This window comes from Sorex fumeus, unplaced genomic scaffold (assembly GCF_029834395.1).
Source record: "Sorex fumeus unplaced genomic scaffold, SorFum_2.1 ptg000037l, whole genome shotgun sequence".
Classification (NCBI taxonomy): domain Eukaryota; kingdom Metazoa; phylum Chordata; class Mammalia; order Eulipotyphla; family Soricidae; genus Sorex; species Sorex fumeus.
Genome location: NW_026606094.1, coordinates 64,294,013 through 64,315,376, shown reverse-complemented (window position 1 = coordinate 64,315,376; position 21,364 = coordinate 64,294,013). Strand labels below are relative to the sequence as shown.

General features: G+C 42.9%; 1 protein-coding gene across 1 annotated transcript in view; it reads left to right on the top strand.

The window, feature by feature from the left end:
* The window catches only part of RAPGEF5 (Rap guanine nucleotide exchange factor 5), a 267,287-nt gene that overhangs the window by 49,138 nt on the left and 196,785 nt on the right, over window positions 1-21,364 (top strand). The window contains exons 2-5 of the mRNA XM_056118696.1: window positions 775-825; window positions 2,999-3,105; window positions 12,412-12,533; window positions 14,866-15,034. Of these exons, the coding sequence (XP_055974671.1) occupies window positions 775-825; window positions 2,999-3,105; window positions 12,412-12,533; window positions 14,866-15,034 (449 nt within the window). The remainder of the gene's footprint in view (window positions 1-774; window positions 826-2,998; window positions 3,106-12,411; window positions 12,534-14,865; window positions 15,035-21,364) is intronic.

The window sequence follows — 21,364 nt, the reverse complement described above, 5'->3', positions numbered from 1 at the left end:
GGGGGGGGGCATGGTGGGATGTCTTGAAGAGGAGACAGGGGATTTGGGTTGATATTTTTCTAAGTAGCTATCCCTAATGTGGAACCATAATTTATGGGGGGTCTTTGCTTCTTTGTTTGATCACAGTAAGAATAAGTCCGATCAGGGAGCAGTTTGAGGACTTCATTTAGTCTCTGTTCATTGGTGGGCTGGTTTGAAGGGGCGGGACTAGAGGGCGGAGCACTCACTTTGAAGTTGAAGTGGCCCTTCAGGTGTGGCATGAGAAAAGGCTGAGTGTGACCAGACAAGGACAGAGAGGAAGAAAGGAATTATATTAACAATAAAGCAGAGGTGGATGGAGAGATCACACAGCAGCTAGGATCCTTGCCTTGCATGCGGCCGAACTAGTTCAATACCCAGTATCCCATATGCTCCCCTAGCCCCACCAGTAGTAATTCCTGAGCTCAGAGCCAGCAGTGAACTCTGAGCATCGTGGATGTGGCCCCAAAACCAAAACCCAATAAAGCAACAAGCACAGAAACATCTTTGTCTTACTCTTATTTGCACTCTCCAGGACGGGTTCTTTGGGGATGGAGTATCATGTCCCACATGCCTGAAAACTAACCAGACTCTAAGAACAAGGATGTTAATCTCACTTGGCCTGTGAGTGGAGATTTAAACCCATTTAGGGGGTCATGGACAACTATGGGTCATGCATATACAGCATGTGCAATGATGGTGCAAAGATTTCTGTTTGATTTTAATTTTCTTCTTCCTTCCTTTCTTTCAAAATAGACTCTATCAAGAAGAATTTCCAATCCATACCTTGAGCACACTCCTTCCCAGGTATGATTTTTTTCCTCTCTCTTGGCTGTATTCTCTGAAACAAACAACTTAGTCCTGGTGTCGAATTCTCTAGTTAGAGGTATCGCCTTTGCTGTTGATCGCACTCTCTCTTTCACTGGGAATGACACCACGGAAGGTGTCTGAGATGTTCTGTTAATTGTGTCCTGGTTCAAGATACTCACTAGACAGTGGGGAAAATATTACATCTTTTACATCTTCCCTGCCCTTTACATAAATGCATTATCAGTACAGAAGAGATACCAAATAATATATGTATTTTTCAATTTGCTCTATTGATAGGCACCCTGTATTTCAAAAGTAGTGGATATTGTAGCATTGTACTACACTGTCCTTGCATTGTTCATTTGCTCGAGTGGCCACCAGTAATGTCTCCATTGTGAGACTTGTTACTGTTTTTGGCATATTGAATATGCCACGGGGAGCTTGCCGGCTCTGCCATGTCGGCAGAATGCTCTTGGTAGCTTGCTGGGCTCTCCGAGAGGGATGGAAGAATCAAACCTGGGTCGGCCATGTGCAAGGCAGGTGCCCTTTTGCTGTGCTATCGCTCTAGCCATGGATATTGTATACCAAAGAATTGCCATCAAAGGGATTACTTATGGTTATGTCATAACAGATTATGTCTGTATGCCTACTGATAAGAAAAGATGAAGATTTTATGTTGTAGCAAAGAATCACTCAGCAAAGAGTTGCATGTTTTCCAATAGCAGAAGCCCAAGCTTTGTGAGAGTTCGGATCTTTAGGATCTTGTTCTCTGCAGTATGCCCAGTAACTCAAATGGAGCCTAATAGCTGTTTACTCAATTTGGGGGTGCCCTCAAAGCAGTGCTAGGAGGTGTGCATGTCATTTCTGGTGAAGTTGGCCCAGTTACTTAGGCTCTAAGGTGCTTAAGTCAGCAGAGCCACTTTTGATGATACCTGTGGATCAAAGTTTGGGGCTTCAAGCAAGCCAGACAAGTGCTCCAGCCCTTTGATCTATCTCTCCATCTCTGCTTTTTTTTAAACCTAACTCTAATCTTAACTTTATGTCCCTGCCTTTTAAAAAAAATATAATTTTTTAATTAATGAATATTGGTACCATGTTAGAACTAGTACATGTCAGCTGGGCTGTACTTCTGTCATCTGACTTTTTTCCAGTTTTTTTAAAAATAATTTTAGCATGTTAAAAATAAGTCATTTTATACACATCTTACTTTCCCTTTAGGTTGGTTTAGGAGAGAATAATGGGAAAATTAGAGAATGGTGAGGGATGAGGCAGGATGGGGAGGAAGTCTTCTCTGTCAGGTCATGCTCAGTATATTGTGGAGCTGTTCTGCGAGAGATAAAAAATAATTTGTAGGTATAAAAAGAATTCACCTAGAAGCAAGTAAGTGGAGATGAGCCTGTACCTCCAATAGATTTAAATTTTCATGAGTCTTGCTGATGAATAGCGTTCATTTTCATTTAGTTTTCTTTGTTTGAAGCAGCATTGCACTGAGTGTGGAAGAACCCATTAGAGAAAGAAGGGAGGACCAAAAGTAGGACATGGACTTCTCTAGATCTAAAGAAAATACTCTCCTTTTATCCTCCAAGAATCAGAGACTCATGTGGATGAATTAGAAGATTAAAAAAAGAAGTTAAATGAAATTTTTATCTGCTAGATGAAATTGCCAAGTAGATAAAACCAGGATGCCTGGAATTAACTCTGAACTTTGCCTTTGAGTGAAGCTTAAAAGCAACGCAGACAGCAATCTCCTATCAAATTGTCATGGTGCAAGATGTTCACTGGATAGGGGGAAAAATCTTTCCCATCTTTCAATACCTTTACATGAATGTATTATCAATATTGCAAAGTCAAAATATGTGTACATTTCAGTATGCTATATTTTGGTAGAAATAGTATCTTTTTTAAGGTGGTTATGTGATGCTGAAAGCTATGGAAAAATATTATTTCACTGAAAGCAGTTTGTCATTTGGAAAATAGTCAATATAGCTTAATGGCAATGGACCAAGAGCAAAGAGAAAATAGATACTTAGTCTGTGACTATGTAGGCTAAAATACAAGCATTTTAAATCTAAGGATTTGATCATGATTTTTGATGTACAATATTTTATTGACAGTTCACAGAATGTCACATTATTGTTTTAAATTAACAGTGACTATCTTTCCCATTTAGATTTATGGAGAGAATTCTTCCTGTGCAGGAAGAGCATTAAGGAATATTATTGTTGTCCAGGCAGCTGACCTGATAAAAGACAGAGTGAACCTCAAGGGATTTTACAGGTAACACAGTTTTCTAACACCTTTGGCAAAAATTCTCCTTGTGGAGAAAAAAATAAAAAAATGTGTTAAAATAGTAACCTTGATTGCAGAGAGATGAGTTCCATCAGTCCCGGGAGGGGTCCGTTTGCTTGTTCTGCAGCTTTGGGTGGGTAGCCAATGGAGACTTCCCTTGATCTTAACCCAGTATGGGTGGACAGTCGGATGCCAGGTGCTTAAGTGAAGGCGTGGACTACCCAGCCGTAAGTGGACTTTCTGAGACAGGCTCTACTTTCAGAGCAGTGTTACTGTACAACATTTTTGTACAGCGTTTTGGGACTGTGCTGGGCTGGGGACTCTTAGAAAATATAAGTTCTCCTCTTCTAGAACCTTCTCCCAGCTCCTTGGGGACTTCAGAGCTATCTATAGGAGATATTCTCATTCTCCAGGTAGGAGAGACCTGCCCTCCATGGGGCAGTGCCAAGGTCCATGGGCATGGGAATGGCCTTTCTCTGCCATGGATAGTGAACCCTGGTGGAGGAGTTAGAGTGAATGGCAAGTTAATAATAAGTTTTTAAATATTGCTGGCCCTAGGCTGACTTACAGTTGGAGCATATCTTCCATGGGATACTTTTTTTAAAAATCCACATTTTCACCTTTTGAATTTTCTAAGTAAGGATATGGGATCACATAAAGCAAAAGAAACTATAAAAAGAGAAAGAGAAAACAAGCCAATGCCATTTGTTATCATTCTTTTTTTTCTAATAGGAATAAGATTGTTAAACCACCATAAAGAACAGGAAAAGTCAATGACAACAAAAAAGAGTCTCCAAACTGAAAGCATTTTCCTTAATTCAGCTAAAATCAATGAGTTTTCTATAATAGTTAATTTATTGGAAACTTAGTATCGTAGTCTTATTTTTCCTACTTGCTATAGAAGGGGGAAAATGTCATCATGGCCTGGATTGGCCATAGCTAATTGTCATTATGGGTTGGTCATAGTCACAAACCTATTAATGATTTGTGACCTCTTCCCCTTTCCATGCCAGTGACTGTCCTATGGTCCAGGTTCCTTCTAATAAGGCACCTTGGCAAGAGTTTGTATTCGATAGCACAGCGGGTAGGGCGTTCGCCTTACAAGCGGCCAACATGGCCGACCTGAGTTCGATTCCTCCGCCCCTCTCGGAGAGCCCGGCAAGCTACCGAGAGTATTCGATATGCCAGACACAGTAACAACAAAGTCTCCAATGGAGACATTACTGGGCCCGCTCGAGCAAATCGACGATCAACGGGAGGACCTTTACCTTTACCTTTACCTTAATTATAATAAAATCACAGTGAGATACAGTTACAAAGTTGTTCATGATTGGGTTTCAGTCATATAACCTGTCATATAACCAACACCTGTTTCTTCATCAGTGTACATTTCCCACCACCAGTGTCCCCAGTTTCTGTCCTGCCCTCTACCCCCCTACCCCACTTCTTATAAATTAAGAAGTAGGTGATGGTATGAAGTTTAAACATACCCACCTTTGAGGTGTGTGCTGAAAATAGATAAAGGGCCAAACATGATAGCCTCTCAGTATCTGTACTGCTAACCGTAATGCCCATAAGAGAAAGAGAGAAATTGTCGGCCATAGAGGCATTTGGGGGAGGGAGTATGATGGGGACATGGGGGCAGGGGAGATTTGGGCGAGGGATACTGGGAATATTGGTGGTGGAAAATGTACACTGGTGGAGGGATGGGTGTTCGATCATTGTATGACTGAAACTCAAACATGAAAGCTTTGTAATTGTATTTCACAGTGATTCAATAAAAATAAAATAAAATAAGCATACTCACCTTCTCCCCTCACCAAACATAACATGCAACTTTTAAAATTAAAACAGAGTATACATGTGTGCATGTATATGTGTGTATATATATATGTGTGTCTCTGTGTATACACTTGATCACTTGACATCCTGTTACTCATCGACTTGCTTGAGCGGGTGCCAGTAACATCTCTATTCATCCCTGTTGCATGCTAGTATAGCCCAATGGCGTCTCCTTGCCCCAGGAACACAAAAAGTCTCAAACCGATCATTGATGAAGAAATTTGACCATTTCGTAGGTGGGCAGCCATGCGATCTTTTGACGTCCCATGGAATCCAGTTGGTAACGGCTCTAGTCCAGCAGTCATCTCCAAATTGCATTATGTTTCCCACCCGTCTGGTTTTTGATGCCTTGGTGAACGAGACAGCGTCCCTGATTCTTGATCGTCGACGGAGCTCGGAACTCCGGATTCTTTCTCTCACTTGAGTGAAGCGTGATACTCTAAGCATAGCTCTTTCGATTCCTCTTTGGAAGACCCATATAGTGTTCTCATGCTGTTTTCATGGGGCTCAGGTCTCTGAGGTGTATGTTAATGCAAGAAGAACAGTGGAATCGAAGAGATGTGCCCAGAGCCAGATATTCTTCATCCTTTCAGCTATTTTTCGACGCTCTTGAAGGTGTTCCAAGCCACTCTCTTCCTCCTGCGCAACTCACGTGCCAGGTCATTCGTCATATTGACTTCTCGACCTAGGTACATATAACTGTTGCATCCACAGATGTTCGTTCCATTGAGTCAATGGAACATCAGGAATGAGACTGTTTCTCATAAACATTGTCTTCTTGATATTCAGCTGTAGTCCTACCTTTCCACACTCACAGATGGAGTCGGTCAGCATTTGTGCTGCTTGGCTGATGTTTGGTGTTATTAGAACAATATTATCAGTGAAGCGGAGGTGATGTACTTGCCGATCATCTATCTTCACTCCCATTCATTTCCATTCCAGTCATCACCATCACATGACTTTCTCCAGGGTGGCACTGAAGAATTTCAGTGAAGTGGTATCACCCTGCTGAACCCCTCTCTTGACATGGATGATCACTTCTTTGTAGAATGGTGAGATCCTGCTATAGTGGGTCTGTCATACAGCTCATGGAGAATCCTGATGTATTGAGTTTGAATGGCCTGTTTGGCTAGGGCTTTGATGACCACTTCAGTCTCAACAGAATCAAAGGCCTTTTTTAAATCAGTGAATGTTAGACAGAGCGGCATCTTGGACTCCCGAGAAACCTCAATGAGCTTGGTTATTGTGCATAACCATGTGGTCGATCGTATTGGATCTTTTTCAGAACCTTGCTTGCTCGCATGGTTGTTTCTTCATCTAGTGTTCTGCCATTCCTATTCAGGATAACTTGAGTGAACAACTTGTAGAAGACAGACAGTAGGCAGATAGGGTGATAGTTGTGGATATCTCCCTTCTTGTATAGTAGTACAGTCCTGCTGGTTTTCCACTGGGATGGAACCTTGCATTCAGACAGGTAGCATATGAAGAGCCAAGCCAGTGTATCAATGAGTGCTGACGGAAGGTTCTTCAGATGTTCGGGTCTGACCTTTTCTGGGCTGGGTGCTGTTCGCTTCTTTACCAGTGAAATGGCATGTCAGATTTCCGAAGGGAGAACGTTGGGAAGGACATATCCATCCTGCGGAATTTGGTATTTGGGTAGGTGGACATGACTATCGAAGAGATCTGAGTAGAAGCCATGGATAATCTTCTCCATTGCCCTTCTGGAAGATGTGATAGATCCATCAGGACGTCGGAGGGCAGTCATCTTGGTCTTGTAGTTGGCGAAGGTCAGGTGGGCATTGCTACTGCTTTTCCCAGCTTCTGCTGTATCTGCCAGCACTGCTGCTCTTCTCTCTTTGAGGTTTTCCTTGATCACTTCTCTGCACTGCTTTGCTTGTGGTTGTCTTAGGCTTGCACCAAGCCACGTTGGCGAATAAACTCGAGAGTTTTCAAAGACAGGCATATCACTATCACTATCACATAAAACATATCACTATCACTATCACCCCGTTGATTGTTCATCGATTTCCTCGAGCAGGAACCAGTAACGTCTCCTGTCATGTGCTAGTGTAGCTGATGGCATATTGGGGACTCTCTCAGGGTCAGGGGAATGAGGACCATCATTGTTACTGTTTTTGGCATATCGAGTATGCACGGGTAGCTTGCCAGGCTCTGCTGTGCAGGCGGGATACTCTCAGTAGCTTGCTGGGCTCTCCGAGAGGGATGAAGGCTTTTGGGGCAGCCTCTAATCACCTTTACAGGTATTCCCAGTCAGACATATATGCGGGCAAGATACTCTCGGTAGCCTACTGGGTTCTCTGAGAGCGAGAACTAGACAATAAGAGGTTGCTTCCGGGAGCTTGGTTTTACAGTCGCTGGATCTTGGCCATTGATGGGGTTACATGGCAGTTGGTGGGTGTAACTGTCTAGCCTCTGGAAGATGGGGAATATGGGTGGAGGAGGCCCAGTCCCAATCTGAGCAGGCTTGGAGATCTCAGCCCCAGGTACCACACACCTGGGTTCCTCTGCCGGTTTCTTCATGCGTGAGGCTCGTCCTAGCATGTGGAGAGTGGTCTCAGCATGGCTGTGGCTGGGTCCCAGAGGTCTTCAGGCCTTTATGTATGTATGTATATATATATATATATATATATATATAATATATACACACATATATAAAATCTTTGGGGTTTTGATGTGAGCAAACACTTGGTGTTTCTTTTTTTTTTTCTTTTTGGGTCACACCCGGCAATGCACAGGGGTTACTCCTGGCTCTGCACTTAGGAGTTACTCCTGGCGGTGCTCAGGGGACCATATGGGATGCTAGGAATCAAACCCGGGTCGGCCACGTGCAAGGCAAACACCCTACCTTCTGTGCTATCACTCCAGCCCCAAACACTTAGTATTTCTTTCAGCCACCACCTAAGGTCATGTGTAACATCTGTCATTATTGTCATTATTCTCAATTTTATTTATGTGTTTTATTTGATTGCAAATTTAAAAGAAGATATGGGAACTAGATGTGTAGTAATCCTGGAAAAGAATTTTTTATTTATTTTTTTTACAGACTTAAAAACTTTCATGATTATGTTTCAGTCATACAATGTTCAAATACCCATCCCTACACCAGTGCCCATTCTTCACCACCAATGTTCCCAGTATCCCTCCCGCCACGCCCATCCCTTCCCACCCCCTGCCTCTGTGGCAGGCACGTTCTCTCTCTCTCTCTCTCTCTCTCTCTCTCTCTCTCTCTCTCTCTCTCTCTGTCTCTCTGTCTCTCTCCTTTTGGGTGTTATAATTTGCAATACAGGTACTAAGCAGCCATCATGTTACAAAGGATTTGGTAGATGAAATTAAAAGCTCAGTGGGTGCCCTCAACAGTAGAATGACAACAGACAAAGAATCTTTTATCCAGGTTAGAACTTGCTTAGAATGTAGTGTGATAGAAAGAAGCCAGGGTGTATTTTGCTATCTCATACACCCCAGGTCCAGGTCAGAATCTTCTTTCTTTTTCTTTTTTCCTTTTTAGGTGAGAGAGAGCAAACCCAAGAATGTTCAGGGGTCACTCTTGGCTTTGCTCTCAGGGATCACTCTTAGCGGAGCTTGGGTGGCTATATGTGGTGCCAGGGATGAACTTGGGTCAGCCACATACAAGGAAAGTGCCTTACCCACTGTACTATCTCTCCAGCCCCTCTTATTTTTAAAAAATAAGAGTCAAGTTTGGAGAGTTAGAACAGGAGGAGTTAAGGCACTTGCCTCACATGGAACCAACCCAGATTCACTTTCTGGCACTACGTGTGGTCTCCCGAATCCTACCAGAAGTCATCCCTGAGCACAGAGCTAGAAGTAAGCCCTGAGCACAGCCAGCTGTGGCTTCAGACCAAGATAATTAATTAAAATAATGAGGATCAATTAATGTTCTGGATTCTAAGACAAACTGCTGATATGATTGTCCCCCAAGCACTGCCAGGAGTAAGACCTGAGCATTGCTTTGTATGGCCCAAACCCCCCAAAGCAAGCAAACTAAAGCTAAAAAAACCAACAAAGTATTGATCTGGTTGACTGGTGGTGGCTTATTTCCATTTGGTAGCAAATGGATGTCAGGTATTTCTCTTATCTAACAAAAGAACTAGAAAGAACTAGTTGAAAAACTTTGAAATGTTTACTTTGCCTATGGCACAATCACTGTATCACTGTCATCCCATTGTTCATTGATTTCCTCAAGCAGGCACCAGTAACGTCTCCATTCGTCCTAGCCCTGAGATTTTAGCAAGAGCCACATTGGAGGCTCTTTTAGGATTAGGGTAATGAGACCCATAGTTGTTACTGGGTTTTGGCATATTGAATACACCACAGGGAGCTTGCTAGACTTTGCTGTGTGGGACAGATACTCTCAGTAGCCTTCTGGGTTCTCTTGAGAGCGAGAACTAGACAATAAGAGGTTGCTCTTCCGGAAGCTTGGTTTTATAGTCTCTGGGTCTTAGCCGTTGATGGGATTACACAGGCGGGGGAGGGGGGCGGGAGGGCGTAGTTGGTGGGTGTAACACCTAGCTACTGGAATATGGGGGATCTGGGTGGAGGAGGCCCAGTCCTGATCCGAGCAGGCTTGGAGATCTCAGCCCCAGGTCCCACACACCTGGGTTCCTCTGCCTCTGCCGGTTCCTTCATGTGTGAGGCTTGTCTGAGTGTGTGGAGAGTGGTCTTAAGTGTGGCTGTGGCTGAGTTGCAGAGGTCTTCAGCTGACAGGGCTCTGCTCGGGCCGGCGAGGGAAACTCAACCCGCCCCCCTCTGAGGGGCCCTGGTGGGGGCAGCCAGGCGCTGGGGCAGGAAGAGTCTGTGTGGTTCTCTTCCGGGAGCTTGGTTTTATAGTTTCTGGGTCTTGACCATTGATGGGATTACACAGTGCCAGGGGCAGTTGGTGGGTGTAATGCCTAGGTACAGGGTTCCTCTACTGGTTCCTTCATGCATGAGGCTTATCTGAGGATGTGGAGAATGGTCTTAAGCATGGCTGTGTCTGGGTTTCAGAGGTCTTCAGCTGTCGGGGCTCTGCTTGGGGCGGGGAGGGAAACTCACCCGAGGGCTGGAGTAATATCACAGCAGGTAGGGCGTTTGCCTTGCATGCGGCCAACCCAGGTTCGATTCCCAGAATCCCATATGGTCCCCCAAGCTGAGGGTAATTCCTGAATTCTAAGCCATGAGTAACCTCTGTGCATTGCTGGGTGTGACCCAAAAAGAAAAAAAAAAAGCACAATAGAAAGAAAAAACTCATACTAGTTTCTGAGACTTCAAATAAGTACATAAACACCACCACCCTATTTTTATCTGATAGCTGGGTTCTTTCTGCACTCCCACAAATTAATTTCTAAAAATCTCACTGGAGACAAGTGGAGCCAAGAGAAACAAATTTTGAGCTCCAGACATTGTTCAAATTAATGTATTATTATCACAAACACTATGGACGTGTACCCAATCACCTTCATATCACAATGTTCCTACCCAGTTCTGTATCTGTCAGTAGAGCTACATGTACTTGGAACAGTTTCTGGCTTCAGTGAAAGACTGAAAATTCACTGGGGGTAAGAACTGCTGTCAGTATCCACATTGTTCCCCTCCCACCATCTTTTCCTCACTGTTCTCGCCTAAACCCTGGGGATTTAAACATCTTAACTGGATTGGTGTAGACCTGGTCAGCAAGTTGGGGACTGGGTGTGAAATGCAGAGGCAGTTCACCTCGGTGTGTTTGCCTTGGTGCTGTTGGTGACCAGCACCAAGGCTTTGTTGTAAAGCCTCTAATGATGGTTTCCCCTGCTGCAGACAGATTGTTGAAATGAATTTGAAACTGATCTTGATGACGTTGGGGGTCCGGATCCAGCACTTCAGAAAGAGTAGCTTATTTCTGAAGCAGGGCGGCTTCCTTATGAACTCAATTTGCTACTGTAATACAGAAGCAAATTGAGCAAATGACTTCACCCCCTTCCCACACTCCTCATACCCCCTCCAACCTGAGCAAATCCTTCTCTGTGAGAAAGTCGAGGTGGGATACTGGGAATATGTGATCACCAGCATTGCCAGGGAGCCAGTGAGGAATGATACTCACCCAGCCATGATAGATCAGACACTGTCTTCACCAGATTCCCACACCCTCCCCATGATGCCTCAGCGCAGATCTGCGAAGCTCTGGCAAGAGAGACTTCTTCCTCCTCACCTGCAAACACACAGACGGGTTCATCCTTCTAGCGATTGGATTTGTTTGCCATTTGACACTTTTATTTGTTTAGTAAATGTTTGGTTTTGCCCTGTTATAGGTGGCGTCAAACACAGAAATGAGGCTGAGAAGCTGTATTGTTCTGAGAATAAGGATTAAGATGATACAGTGTTCAATCTGTGCTTTATAAATGCCTTATGAGCCCAAGGATGCTGGCTAATTGACAGAGGTGTTGAAGAATTAATTAACACTTTGAGCCTTTAACATGAAAGGTGTCCTATAGAATTAGAAGTTAATATTGACTGTTGACTCTAATTGCCTGTTTTGTTGTGATGTGTTTTCTCATTTTGTTTCAAAAACTATCCATTTATTTGACTGTTAATCTTTCTAATGTTCTTCTGCCAACCTGCCCCTGAGCATGTTTGGTATTGGCTTAACTGTCAGCATCTCTTCAAATAGTGACACTTTACCAAAACACATAAATAAAAGGGGCACCTTTTTCAAAGGCTAGAATATTTGATTAAAATATCTCGGCATAACAGTTTGCTACCTTATTTTTTCCTGAACTCTAGAAAATGTAATTTCTCATAGCATTTATTCCTACTCTTAGCTGTGATGGGGCTAATCACAAAAGATAGCAAGTGAGCGATATTTTTCTATTTTGGATATGCATATATATTGAGCATCTTTTGATCCCAGAGTACCAAATGTGGAATAAAGAGAACCACTTCTGGGCTCAGTGGACTACAATGGAGGGGTAGAAGAGATTAGGCAAAGAGACAAGATCAAAAATCTGTGAATGGCTGAAGCAGATTTTATGTTCGAGCCACCATCAATTTGAGATACTTAGCACCTTATCAAAGTAGAGGCATTATCTTTGCATAAAAGACTGATAAGTTTATTCCTTCATTTATTCAGATATTACTTTGCAAATGCACTGAACAGCATGAACTGTTCTAATTGTTTAAAGTCCTTGATCTTCTAGATTATTTTCAAGTGAGAAAGCTAGACGTTATTCATCTGTAGAGATGTTTAATTATTAAACATGAGGTGATTTGAAGAGCAAATATAAAAGAATTTGGCTAAGTTTCTGCAAGGAAGTGATATTTGAGCTAAAATCTGAAAAATAGTAAATGCTATTATTCTTGAGTCTCTTACAAAGCACGCATGTGAAAGAGGTGGTATAAAATTTATTTTCTTTCGGCAAATGAGGACCAATACTGACTGTGAACGGTTTGACCTTTGTCCAGGAGAAGCTGTGTTGGGTGTGAACTGGTGGACTGGCTTCTAGAACACTGTCCCTTTGTCCAGTGCAGATCTATGGCCATTGGGGTGTGGCAGCTCCTTCTGGATATGGGAATTATGTCATCAGGTGAGTGCTGTATACTTGAAGGCACAGATTCATTATTTTATCCAGCTAACAGACCACATGCACTTGCTTTTTTAAAGGATATTATCATCTGGGTGGAAATAAGTTTTTCAGGTAAACATCTGCATTCTCTCTTATTTTATAAATAAGTGACAATGTCACTGTCACTGTCACTGTCACTGTCCTCCCGTTGTTCATCGATTTGCTCGAGAGGGCCCAGTAACGTCTCCATTTTTTTTGAGACTTGTTGTTACTGTGTTTGGCATATTGAATATGTCATGGGTAGCTTGCCAAGCTTTGCCGTGCAGGTGAGATACTTTCGGTAGCTTGCCAGGCTCTCTGAGAGGGGCAGAGGAATAGAACCCAGCTCGGCTGGGCTGGCTGCGTGTAAGGCAAACGCCCTACTGCTGTGCTATCGCTCTAGCCCAGTGACAACATATCTTTTGGTATTTCTCTCCCACATTTTAGAAAAATCAATAAGGTACTTGCTAACTCTTAATCTGGTACCCATAAGAGTCATTCCCTTATCCCCTCCCTTCTTTACTCAAAATACTGCTCAAAATTAAGAAAAAAGGTTTTTTTCATTTATTCGAGGTGGGAGGTGTGTCCAAGTAGTGCTGAAGGGGGCTGGGACCACTTCCTGTGATTTTTGGCCTTCTGTCTGGTCCAGTGGTTTGGTTCACAGGCCCAAGAATGTGTTGTTGCCCAGGAGACATCCAACGACACACCTGGTGGTGCTTGGGGGACCTTGTGGTGCTAGGACAGAACCTGGGTGGGTGTACACCTGGTTCTGCCAAATCTCTGTACTATCTCCCCAGCCCCATACATTTTTTTTAAAGCGCAAGCATCTTTAGTTGCTCTAAATAAATGATTTATTGCGCAGTACTTGGAATAATCAGAAGCTGATTTTATGAGTAGAATGTGTATGCCATTTTAATTGGCTAAGTAATCATGGACAGTTAGAGACATGACCTGTGAAAATGAGCTGTTTAAGCAGAACAGAAAATAGATGTTAACTAGAAACTAAAATAGATGGTGGATGGCTCTGTTTTTTAGCTGAGAGAGGGAATTGGAAGGATTAGAAGTTAAGCCACACTATCTGTATTTTATTTTGTTGGATCACTCAGGTGCTGGTGGGTTATCATAAAGGTCTCTTTTCTTTTCTTTTTGTCTTGTGGGGTGGGGGGCGGGCGGAGCAGCAGAGGGTGGAGACGAGACTTCCCAAGCGAGACTCAAGCAAGGGGGGAATTCCCAGTGATGCTTGATCTGTTGGGCCAGCTGGTTAAATGCTCAGGCCCAAGGATGCTGTCCACCAGGGTCACCCCAGCAGTGCTGGTGGGGGTGTGTGGTTTCCTCCTGCACCTCACCCTGACAATGCTCAGAGGGTCAGGTTGTTCCAGAAGTTGAACTGGGGTTGTTCTGGCCCATGAAGAGCATGTGCTCCTGAATGCAGGAGTGCTCCCCTACCCCCGGAAGGCCTTCTTTTCTATATTTCATAAATATTGAGGGCCAGAGAGGATAGTAAGGTGCAGAAGCTCAGACTCCAAGTGTGAGAGTTGTACTGATGGGTTGTGGGTATGAACTTAGAGAGTCAATGAAACCTTGCACCTGATACTCTTAATTTAGCAAGTTTTCTAACTACCCTTGAATAATGTTATTTATTCGCTTGTCTGACAGGTTCTGGATTTTCATTAGCAAACTGTTTTGTCTTAATGTCTCCAGTTCTTGATTTCTTTAGGACAGTATTCCCTATTGGCAGTATTGATATTTGTGGCTGGGTGATTCATTTTTAGATCTATACTGTATTCTATACACTTTTTTCCAGCATCCCATCCACTCCCCAAATGCCAGTAGTACACCATAGTTGTTATTACCAGAAATGTCTACAGACATTGGCAAATGTGCCCCCCAGGGGCAGGGAGTGGGGGGAAGAATTGCTTCTAGTTGAAAACTACTGACATAAAACCACTTGACATCATATATCTGTGCATGCACCACAAAATTAATGAGATGTATTATCTTGCTTCAGACCACTACATTTTTTTTCTTCCATTTTCTTTGAACGGCTATTGATTTCATCTATCCCCAATGCAGACAAATTATAAAATAAATGTGAATATGCCGGTAAAAGCTTCAAGTAATAAAAACAGATTGGTCAGTAAATCCTTTTTAATTCAATGGGAATGTGAGCATGAATGGGCTGAGAGTGTATCATTATAGCCTACCCTTGGCTTCTTCATAATAATTGATGAGATTTTCAACTTACTATTCGGTTTTTGATTTTCTAAATAATAGAGTTTCAAAACCTGACTCCCATCTCTTTTGTTTCCCTCAGTGGACCAGCACTTATACTTTCAAGACACCTATGTTTTCTATCAGTTTTCATCTGATGAATGTAGCTATTTGTACTGTGAATTTGAGCGAGAAGAGGAATGGCAGAATGGTGTCAAACTCTTACTGCAACTTGTGCCTCTCATCCCTGCTAGACCTGGCATATGTGAACTGTAAGTAGTTGATCTTTTGTTTCATTGCTTGATTATCCTCACTTGGAGAATATTTACTGCAACTCAGGACTGTCGTCTGCTCTTTATGATCACCTTCTCCCACAAAAGGCAGTTGCGCTATTCCCATTTCTCAGATTCAAGTTCAGAAAGACAAAAACCAATTGTTGAAAATTAAATCCCACTAATAAATGGACACATTAAAATGCAGATCTCAGAAGTCTGTGTCTCACCAGCTGCTTCTAATTTAATTCTGCTCTATAAGTAGAGGGTGTAAATTTGGAGTAGACTTGGTTGGGCTGAAATTGGATAAAATCATAACTCATATCGTATCCACCATCCAAGTCGTGACTCCCCTAAGAAAGAGCTCAAGAGAAATTTCTGAAAATAATCTAGAAGCAACATTTGGCAAATTAAAATACGTGAATCATTATCACATGAAGATACTGAATCACCATATGATTAAAATGAATTAAAATTAATTCATCAGAACGTCTGAAAACAGAACTTGAGTCATGCTATGGCAATTCCGACATGCCTTTGTTAATCCATAGCATTAAGGAAAGGTTTATTTCAGCACAAGGAATTGCAGATTCAGATTTCAGTTGTTAATTTTTACACATTCAGTTGTCAGAATATGTTCCCATACTGTGACTGAGTTCTGTAAGATTCCCAGGACTAATGTAGCTAAGTAGTAAGAAATAAGGCTCCCGGTGAAGTACTTACAAACATAATGAAGATAAGTTACTCTGTTTTGCTTTAAAATCACAGTAGACACTGGCTATTAGAAGGGTTCAGCGAGCTAGTACAGAGGATAAGGCACTTGCCTTGCATGCAGTAGACCTGGGTTCACTCTCTGGTACCCCAGATGGTCTCCTGAGCCCACCAGGAGTGATTCTTGAGTGTAGCCCCAGCAGTAGGCCTGAGCACTGCCAGAGCTTACCCCCCAAACAAACAAAAAAAAACACCTGACTACTTGAAAAGAAATATCAGAATATTAGTGAAGTGTTATATTAATATATTGGTTGTTGAAGACACATTGTATATCAGGAACTATGCTAAATGCTCTTCTGTCTATTGTTTCATCTTCAGATGAGTTCTTTAATAGTTATTAATATTATCCTTATTTTCGAAGCGAGGAAACTGAGGCAGAGGAGAGGTAACCTGTGCAAGGGCACAGCAATGAGTGGGGTGTCAGAGTATGAATCTGTATCTGTCTCTACAACCCATGCTTTTAATACCTGCTAGGTATTCCTGGGAGTTCTGGGGGTCAATGGAGCTTCCCCCTCTAAGATGCAATTAGCAGAAACTACTTGAAAAATAATTATTACACTGGGCTGGAGATATCTTTCAACAGGCTGACATGCCTTCCTTGCACGTGGGTGGGCTGGGTTTGATCCTTGAAACTGTATGGTTCCCCAAGCACCCGTGGATATGTGCAAACACAAACACAGAAAGGATTCTCCCTGAAAAGGCTATGCATTCATTACCGCAACCATTGTTTATGGAAGTCTTCACAATGACAAAGCAAAAATTCTAATGTAATTCATCTCTCAACCAACCTAAGTTAAAAACACTTTCTTGTAGTGGATAGTGCTTTTAATGTAAATCAGAAGTTTCCAGAGAAAAGTCATGGGGCAGTTCGATGAATTTGAGCAAGAGTTCTTTCTCTCTCTCTCTTTTTAAATTAGTTTAAAAAAACTATTAAAGCACTGTAATGTATAAGTCATTCATATTTGGACTTTAGGCAGCATCAGTCCCCCACCAGTCTCTTCTTCCTTCCACAAGAGCAACCAGGCCCCCTCCTCCCAGCTCCTAGCCCACCCCCAAGCTGCCTCCTTGACAGGTACCTGCCACCCTAACAGGTACCAACAACCAAATTTGTAAAGTCTCTTGTTTTCAGTTATCTGGAATCTGATTTGGATATTTAGCCACACCATTCCTTTACTAGCACAGCAGTAGGGCGTTTGCCTTGCATGCAGCCAGCCTGGCTGAGTCGGGTTTGATTCCTCCACCCCTCTCGGAGAGCCTGACAAGCTACCGAGAATATTCAATATGCCAAACACAGTAACAAGAAATCTCACAATGGAGACGTTACTGGGCCCACTCGAGCAAATCGATGAACAATGGGAGGACAGTGTTTGTTTGTTTCACGATCATGATCACGATCATTCTGTTGTTCGTCGATTGCCTCGAGCAGGCACCAGTAACGTCTCCTTTGTCCTAGCCCTGAGATTTCAAAAAGTGCCATATTCATGGCTCTTTCAGGGTTAGGAGAATGAGACCCATCATTGTTACTGGTATTTGACATATTGGGTACACCACGGGGAGTTTGCCAGACTCTTCCGTGTGGGCAGGTTATATTCAGTAGCCTGCCAGGTTGTCCAAAGTAAGAATGAGGTAATGAGATGTGACTTCCGGGATCTGGGTTTTATAGTCTCCCAGAAGATAATAATATATTTGTTTGTTTATTCTTTTACACCACCCTTGACCTCTGCTCATCACCATTGCTTCCGCCTAGCGCTTCTTCCTTGATTTCTTTCCTTCTCTGCCTTTCTCCTCCTATACTCTGGGGCCAGGAGCAATCAAGGCACCCCCCCCCCCTTTGAACTCTTGCAGTCCCTCATTACCTCGAGGAAGCTTTCTAAAGAGGAGTGATGGGCATTCTAAGCTAGAGGTACCTGCTTTGAGTCTGTGAGACTGGCATTATCTTCTTACCATTGCTTTTCCTGAATGCCAGCTGGACATGGATACACCTTACCATGGACAAACCCAAATCAAACAGAATGTCCTGGTATGTCAGTGAATGGGATGATTGTTATAAAGTAACCTGGTTCTATTTTGAAGAATTAAAAAATATTTTAAAACTGCATTCCGGGTTACACTTAATTTTTTTTGTTGTTGTTATACTACTCCCTGAACGCTCATGTCATACTTTGGGCATTGTGACCCACAGTGTGCCTTGTAAATTGTCAGTTTTGTCCCTGTCTATATGAACAAGTACAGTAGGGTGTGGTGGTGACTCTGAGAGAGCTGGAAAGTTCATTTTGCTAGTTAGGGATCTGCCTCACAGGTACCAAATATAGGTCTATGGGTGTGGCTCAGGATAGAGTACATGTTTTTCCTAATTCAGTCCCCAATGCTACATGTATATGTGTGCACACATGCACACACACACATACATACAGAGAGAGAGAGAGAGAGAGAAAGAAAGAGAGAGAGAGAGAGAGAGAGAGAGAATTGCTCAACTACTATAAGCCTCCTACTTTCAGGTCTGAACACAGAGATGAGGACGAAACCTGTTCTTTTCTTTTCTTGTTTTTCTTGTTTTTATTTTTCTTCCTTCTTGCTCAGGGGTTACTTTAGGCTCTGTACTCAGGAATTACTCCTAGTGGTGCTCGGGGTACCATATGGGATGCCAGAGATTGAACCCGGGTCAACCGAGTGCAAGGCAAATATCCTTCCTGCTGTACTGTTGATTCAGTCCCTATAAGCCTCTTCTGTAGAGAGTGCTTTGGCCAAGTGTTAGAAAACCAAACTTTTGAATACCAGGGAAACAGGACAGGAGGTAAAGCTCTAACCTTCCCTATAGCTTAATTGTTCATGAATGACCCTGGTTTTCAAATCCCCAGCTCTCTGTATGTTCCCCCAACCAACCCCAAGAGTCACTTCTAAGCCAGAGCCGGGAACATTGTTTCTGAACGCTATCTAATATAACCTCAATTATCCCCAATCGCCTCAAAAGAGAAAAATAAGTTTAGGCTTTTTAGATTTGAAATAAGTTATTTAGTCAGGAATATGTGGAACTATACCATCTTCTTTCTATTGTGCCATCAGCCCTGCCCGGGGTTTGACACCTGTGATCCCACGGTAGCTTCTCTGACCTGGGGACTCTGTTCATTCTGCTCTGTTCCACAGTTTATTCTTCTCTCGTGCCAGTGTGTTCTGAGCTTTTCTCTGCCTCTTTTCTGTCTAGTCAATTGTACCCACCCCTCAAGGGGGAGCCCAAGTCCTGTTTGAGGCTGAAAAACTTCCCCAGTGGCACAGTCCATATTAGTCTTGCATTTCTCCTTGTTTATAAAACAACATTTCCATCCTTCTGTGCCCATCTTCCTTCATCCTAGGTTAATCCCTCATTCTTATTCATTCCATAAAATAAAGATTTCTTACGTCATAGCAGCTTATATGTTCCTAGCAGAAAACCCAGTTCTGTGGCCCTTTGAGAAAAACTTCGTATTTGAAAGCTATTAAAATCTAGTTCACCAGACAAAAGGCCATATGGCTCTCCATTTGGCCCTTTTCATTTGCTGTCCTTTTACTAAATCACTTTAAGATAACTAGAGTAGGCTACTTAATATCTCAACGAAAACACAACTCCATTCTCCCAGATGCATTTTTAAAAAGAACAAAGGAAAGCAGATTTCTTATTTCATCTAAAGAAAGGAGTAAACAGGAAGCATTAGCTGGAGCCACTGCAGATTTCTAGGTTGATCTGAAGCAACAAAACTTTTGTTCTGTACCAGGCACCAGGTAACTGATTTTTTCAAAATTGAATAGAACATTGTAAAGATTGTCAGGGCAATCTCAGAGCAGTGGGTTGGGGATGAGGGGACACGAACAGTCAATGTACCTCATTTCAAACTGAAAACCAAAAACCAAAGCATGTCATCCAGATGGATCTTTCTGTACCTTCTTCTCTTTTTTTTTTTTTTTTTTTTTTTTTTTGCTTTTTGGGTCACACCCAGCAATGCACAGAGGTTACTCCTGGCTCATGCACTCAGGAATTACTCCTGGCTGTGCTCAGGGGACCATATGGGATGCTGGGAATCGAACCCAGATTGGCTGAGTGCAGGGCAAACTCCCTATCCACTGTGCTATTGCTCCAGCCCCTTCTTTAAGGGTTGGAGGCTGCAGCAATTAGGAAAGTTGAAAAAGCAATGGAGGGGGAAAGGCAGGCTAGTCATTCCCTCTGGGTAGTGAGACCCCCTTCTGCCTCTACCTCTGAGTAACACAGGCTGTGAGAAAGCTTCGCGCCTTCCCTTTACCGCAATTTGGCAACTGCCAGTGTGCTACTGTGGGATTGGGCAGGCTCTGGAGAGGCTGCATCTGGGTGTCAAGTGCTCAGCTCCTCCTTTCTGGGCAGTTAACTGGGCCACGGTTAATCCCAGTTGTGGGGAGGATGATCAAAGTCAAATCCATGCTGTCTATACTCAGACACATAGAGAAGATGGAAGCTTCTGTGTTTTTCTCTAAGTGACCTATTGTGTGTATGCTTGTTTTTCTGGAAAGTGGATGGGTGGGCTGAATGAGTTTGGGAACCTCGCTATAGATAGAGAAGGAGATGGGCCCTTGAGGTAGGTGGCACAATTCTGCAAGGGAAATTAGACGATGCATGGCATGTCGAGGCAACGGAAGGCAACTTGAAGTAGCTGCAGCAGTAGGCACAGCCAGTGGAACTCAGACATTATGAGGTGGGGTGTCAAGGCTCACATGGGCACCAGGGCATCTGCCAAGGCATAGCAGCCAAGGCATAACATTATCTTCAAATGGAATAAAGAGAGTAGCCTACCTGAACACAGAAGCTACTGATATAAATTAAATGTTATTTACTGACATAAATCAATTCCAGTTTTTTTTTTAACTTGCGTTTGTAACAAATTTTTGTCCTGCTTTTGCTCAGTCATGTGCAGTGTTTATGGGTTCATGATCTGTTCTGTGCTAAAACAGTCCCCATACTTGAGAAAGTGTAGAACGACGGGCTTGGACACTTTACCCAAGTTTCCTTGGTAGTGACAACAATAATCCAAAGAGTAATAGCAACACTTGCTTACCACATACAAGGCACTGTTCAGAGCATTCGACACAAAATGACAGTATAATCTGTACATTTGCAGGAATCCAACTCTCTCTTGCCACGTTCCCCTCAAGTCTGCCAACTTCCCCCCAAGTTTGGGATTGGATTTTCTGTTACCTTTGAAAAGGTAGCCTCAAAAAGTTGAAATCATCTGGAACTTGTAGGAATAACATGATATTTAGCTTGAATCTCTGATTACACCATTAAAAGGCGCACTAAATTCTGAATGTAGCTGTGCAGAAAAATAGCTTAAAAGCAAGCAATTATTTAGTATTCATTTATGCTTGACATTCCCGTCCAAGACTACTCTTGTTGTCACCGGCACTAACATACTTGCAGTCCAGCAGAGCTGACAGAATCGGTTTGATTCCGGGTTTTAGGGTCTGAGTGTGTCCAGAATCTATTTGGCTGGGGTTGCCCACTTTTGCGGAGAGGCAGGCACCAGGGTCCCTCTGATACTTGGCTGCTCTGGTATAGAA